We start from the raw sequence: 4,613 nt of genomic DNA on the forward strand, positions 1-4,613 counted from the left end.
GTGTGTGTGTGTATGTATCCATCCCACAGGGGCTCCATATAGGGTGGATGCTTCTGCGTCGCTGTTGCAAATGATCCTGTGGGAGACTCACTGACAGCCAAGCTCTGTGGCAAACACATACACACACACACTCACACACACACAGCAACACACACATGCATATCTTGTCTGTTCATAGAAAGTGTCCATCAGCTTGTCTAAGTCAGCTAAAGAGATGTGTGTACGCCAGCAGAATGTACTTTACTACAGCTGTCCTTGTCCTTCACGACTTCTGACAGCAGATAACACTGCCACGACTATTTCTCTTTGCTACTTTTTAAACTTTATTCATCAAGGGAGGAGGATTTTTGCTGAGCGTGTGTCCCCTTTTTCCTCAGTTTCCCACCTGGGAACCGTCGAGTACAGTCTTTGATTCAGAACAATATGTGGAGGTTAGCCAAGGTAACGCTAAAGAAAATTAAGGGGAGACACTGAGGGTGAATAGGGTAAAAAAGAGCCATTATTTTATTAAATATGTGGACATTTGCATACAGTTCACGAATAGAAATCTGTTATGTACGGAAAAATCTAGGAAACATCTTCATACACAGATAAACAAGTCATCTAAATGTGTACTTTGGATATTTTTCTATCCACTGTTCAAAAATAAGACATGTTGGGGTAGAAAAATGTCAAAATAGACCCGATTGATAGTACTAATAATGCACTTTTAATCAGCCGTATTAATGCAGGTGAGCAATCAGCTGACACACTTGGTATTAATTGGGTTTACTTCCTCTTTTTGAATGTTTTACAGTCAAACTGGAAGGTTTATATAATAGGCCTTTTGTAAAAACCCATAAAAATCAACAAAAGTGTGAAAATAGCCTTCTTACTAAATAACTCAATATAATTTGTTGCAAACAATCTGGTTTAACAATCAATAATATAGCAGGCAAGTACATAACAAACTTTAAATTATAAATGAAGGCTACTTCAAGGCCACATTGCATTGCAAAGGGGAAGTACTGCTGTTATTGGCTGCCACCTTGTGGTGAAAAGGGAAAAACGCAGGCTATAATATATTGTATATATATTTTGTGTAGGGCTGGTTTACAAGCGCAAAAAAGGCTGTTGGAGTATCAGATAAATATTGTCTCACAACATGCAGCTAATTAATTAATCCCCATTATAACTAACATTATACAATTTAACCAGTACGCGAAATACGACTGTTTTGTCCCTCGTCATTTCCCGTCCTTGTTATGCCATAGCTGCGGACGTGCAAGTTAACAGGTAAGAACAACATGTACTTATCATAATGTTATCCCATTAAAACGTGTTTATTTGTCAGTTTTTCCATCAGATTTATAGACGGGTTTATTTTCCACGTTGTCAGGTGTTTGAACCAAGTTTATATTTATCTGGGAAGTGAAGATTACTGTCGAAAAAAGAGAAAGTGTCAAAATAAGAATCAGCTGACCTTCCATATTTACTGCAAGACAACGTGCTAACGCGAGGAGCTAACAGCTGTTTGGTTTGTGTTTAAATCATAACATGTAACACTGTTTTGACTATTTTTATTTATTACAAACTAGGCAATGATAGTCCTGACCATTGATGTGTTTTTAGCCCCGTGTAACACGCGTGTATTCATTGCATCATGTTAGCATTGTTAGAATAACTTCGGATAGCAAACTAACAAGCTAAAGTGTGTTGTTTTTCTTTAATAACCAACAGTATGGGGTGTTCTTTTTTCTCTTCTTATTGTTGTTGTTTTTATCCAGCAGGTTTAAAGTGAGAAACAGAAGACCACACACGATGTCCAGCAGTGTAAGTGACATAACAACTCACCCCTGTCCCTGTTTATAGCTATAGGCTATTACATAGACACAAAATACAGAATATATAAGGATTTAACACAACCTATTTATCCCATAATGTAATCTTTATAGTGCATGAAGTAGTATGTACTCCTTAGCTTCTCACTTGTTATTCAACTTGTTATTCAAATTATATTTAAAGTGTTAGGAGTAAAAGCAGTACCTGAGTACATTGAGTTAGTTACTTTCCACCAGGTAAATGTGTGTAACTGCAGGCATAGTGTCCATTTGATAGTGTAATGTAAACAAGATATATAAATAATATGAACAATAGTTAACATTATCTTTCATTCTAGCATGCAAGTTAAGCATAACATTAATCACTGTTATACATTTTCTTATGATAAAAATTATGTTTAATTTCTTGTTTTATAAAGTACAATTTCTCCAAATGTTTCCGGCTGTTGACTGTTGTTGTTGTTGTTGTTGTTGTTGTTTAGGTGCTGTGTGGTCGGGGCCGGCTGGTCCTTTCTAAGACTGCTGGCCATCAAGTACTAGCTGCCCTGCGAGTGGGCAGAACCAGAACCTTCTCTGCTGCTAGCTCAGACGAGCCGTACATATCTTCATCACACACAGACTCAGGTGAGACAGCCAGGGCATTCATCCTAAGATAAGATAAGGCTTTATTCATCCAGAAGGAACTTGTTACACAAATACAATAAACACAGCAGCACAATAATAATAAAATGTGACCACAGCCTACAGTTCAGAAAATGCCCTGATCTAGATCTGAAGGGAGCTTCAATCATAGTATTTTCTAGCTATGAGAGTGATGAGATCACGTTTCAAACAGGAATACAAACACAGTTAAAGATCCAGGTCTTAGGAAGTAAACTAAGGGAAGATTAAGCAGAAAACAGATGCTGTATAATATGTTTCTCACATCCGTCTCCAGGCCCCAGGACCGTGTGGCCCGATGAGAGCATGGGACCGTTTGGACCTCAGGATCAGCGCTTTCAGCTGCCGGGTAACTCTGGCTTCGACTGCCACCTGGAGGGCATGGGCCACCAAAAGAAATTAAAGACTCCAGTCCACAGGACGGTGCCGGACGTACTGACGGCCCCCAGCTGCACGGAGAGACACCAGTTCATCCTGGCCCAGTTCGTAAATGAGTTCCAGGTACGTTTTACAATCATTTCAATGTTTTCATTAGTTACACCTGCACAATAGATCCAGAAGGATATTTTGATTTGTTATCATTTTGCTCTATCAATTATCTATCCATCTATCCATCTATCTCTCTATCTCTCTATCTATCTCTCTATCTATCCGTCTATCCGTCTATCCATCTATCCATCCATCTATCCATCTATCCATCCATCCATCTATCCATCTATCCATCTATCTCTCTATCTCTCTATCTATCTCTCTATCTATCCGTCTATCTATCCATCCATCCATCTATCTATCCATCTATCCATCTATCCATCTATCCATCTATCCATCTCTCCATCTCTCTATCTCTCTATCCATCTATCCATCTCTCTATCTATCCATCTCTCTATCTCTCTATCTCTCTATCTCTCTATCTATCTATCAATGTGTTGCATTTCATCAGTAAACACTATCTGTTTTATGATGTTAAACTAATATCGTTATCCCAATGTTCAACAAACTAATTGCTTATCCCATACTTTCCTCATATACGTTCTTCAAAGTAGTTTTTTCTCAATGTGTGTGTTTACTTCTCAGGGGAATTTGGGTGGTATCGATTCGAGAGTGAACAAAGCTGAGCAGTACTTCCATCAGACGGACACAGACTGCGCCATCAGCTCCTGCCCCGAGCTGCTGAGGAAAGGTAAGGCAAGGCATTATTTACATCTCATCTCATACACTGAGTTTTTCATGACCTTAAAAACTAAACTGAGTGTGTTTGTCAGATCTGGAGCTGATGTTCCCCTCAGCGCCCACCGCCTCCATCACCGTGGTGACGGTCACTCAGAGTAACAGTCGGTGTGAGGAGGAGGAAGAGCAGGACCGAGAGCAGCAGCTCAACAAAGTGAGTGCTGTCACCTATTCTGCAAAGTCCTCTTCTTCATGTCTCTTCTACATCAACATGTGTCCCCTCTTCTTCATGTCTCTTCTACATCAACATGTGTCCCCTCTTCTTTAGGTCTCTTCTACATCAACATGTGTCCCCTCTTCTTCATGTCTCTTCTTCATCAACATGTGTCCCCTCTTCTCCATGTCTCTTCTTCATCAACATGTGTCCCCTCTTCTTCATGTCTCTTCTTCATCAACACGTGTCCCCTCTTCTTCATGTCTCTTCTTCATCAACACGTGTCCCCTCTTCTTCATGTCTCTTCTACATCAACATGTGTCCCCTCTTCTCCATGTCTCTTCTACATCAACATGTGTCCCCTCTTCTTCATGTCTCTTCTACATCAACATGTGTCCCCTCTTCTTCATGTCTCTTCTACATCAACATGTGTCCCCTCTTCTAAAGAGACTCTGAACGTTTCAGGAACAAATATTCTCTCTCTTTCTGTCCTCATCCATTTCTATAAAAACCTGTATCCAGTGGCACACTAGGAATAAGTGTGCAAAATATTAAAATGTTCGGATCCTGAACGAGACCGCCGCCAGAGCGCGTCTCCCTGTTACCTGCAGAAGGAAGCCATGCACATGCCGCAGTTTTTGCGTGGCTGTGTCTAGTCTTTGTTTAGTTGTGTCTTTAGTTGAAAGCCCAGTGGCGATCTGCTCATTTCTCAGCGAAAATGATATGCTACCCAGGGGCGGACTGGCCACCTG

The 4,613-nt window shown here is 40.3% G+C and overlaps 1 protein-coding gene across 1 annotated transcript in view; it reads left to right on the forward strand.

The window, feature by feature from the left end:
* The window catches only part of LOC104947950 (methylmalonic aciduria and homocystinuria type D homolog, mitochondrial-like), a gene marked incomplete at its 3' end in the record, with an annotated part of 7,217 nt that extends 3,285 nt beyond the window's left edge, over nucleotides 1-3,932 (forward strand). The window contains exons 2-6 of the mRNA XM_010774076.1: nucleotides 1,770-1,812; nucleotides 2,303-2,444; nucleotides 2,758-2,981; nucleotides 3,555-3,660; nucleotides 3,743-3,932. Of these exons, the coding sequence (XP_010772378.1) occupies nucleotides 1,770-1,812; nucleotides 2,303-2,444; nucleotides 2,758-2,981; nucleotides 3,555-3,660; nucleotides 3,743-3,932 (705 nt within the window). The remainder of the gene's footprint in view (nucleotides 1-1,769; nucleotides 1,813-2,302; nucleotides 2,445-2,757; nucleotides 2,982-3,554; nucleotides 3,661-3,742) is intronic.
* Between the last annotated feature and the right edge of the window lie 681 nt (nucleotides 3,933-4,613).

Source organism: Notothenia coriiceps, unplaced genomic scaffold (assembly GCF_000735185.1).
Source record: "Notothenia coriiceps isolate Sejong01 unplaced genomic scaffold, NC01 NC01_scaffold00013486, whole genome shotgun sequence".
In the NCBI taxonomy this organism is placed as follows: domain Eukaryota; kingdom Metazoa; phylum Chordata; class Actinopteri; order Perciformes; family Nototheniidae; genus Notothenia; species Notothenia coriiceps.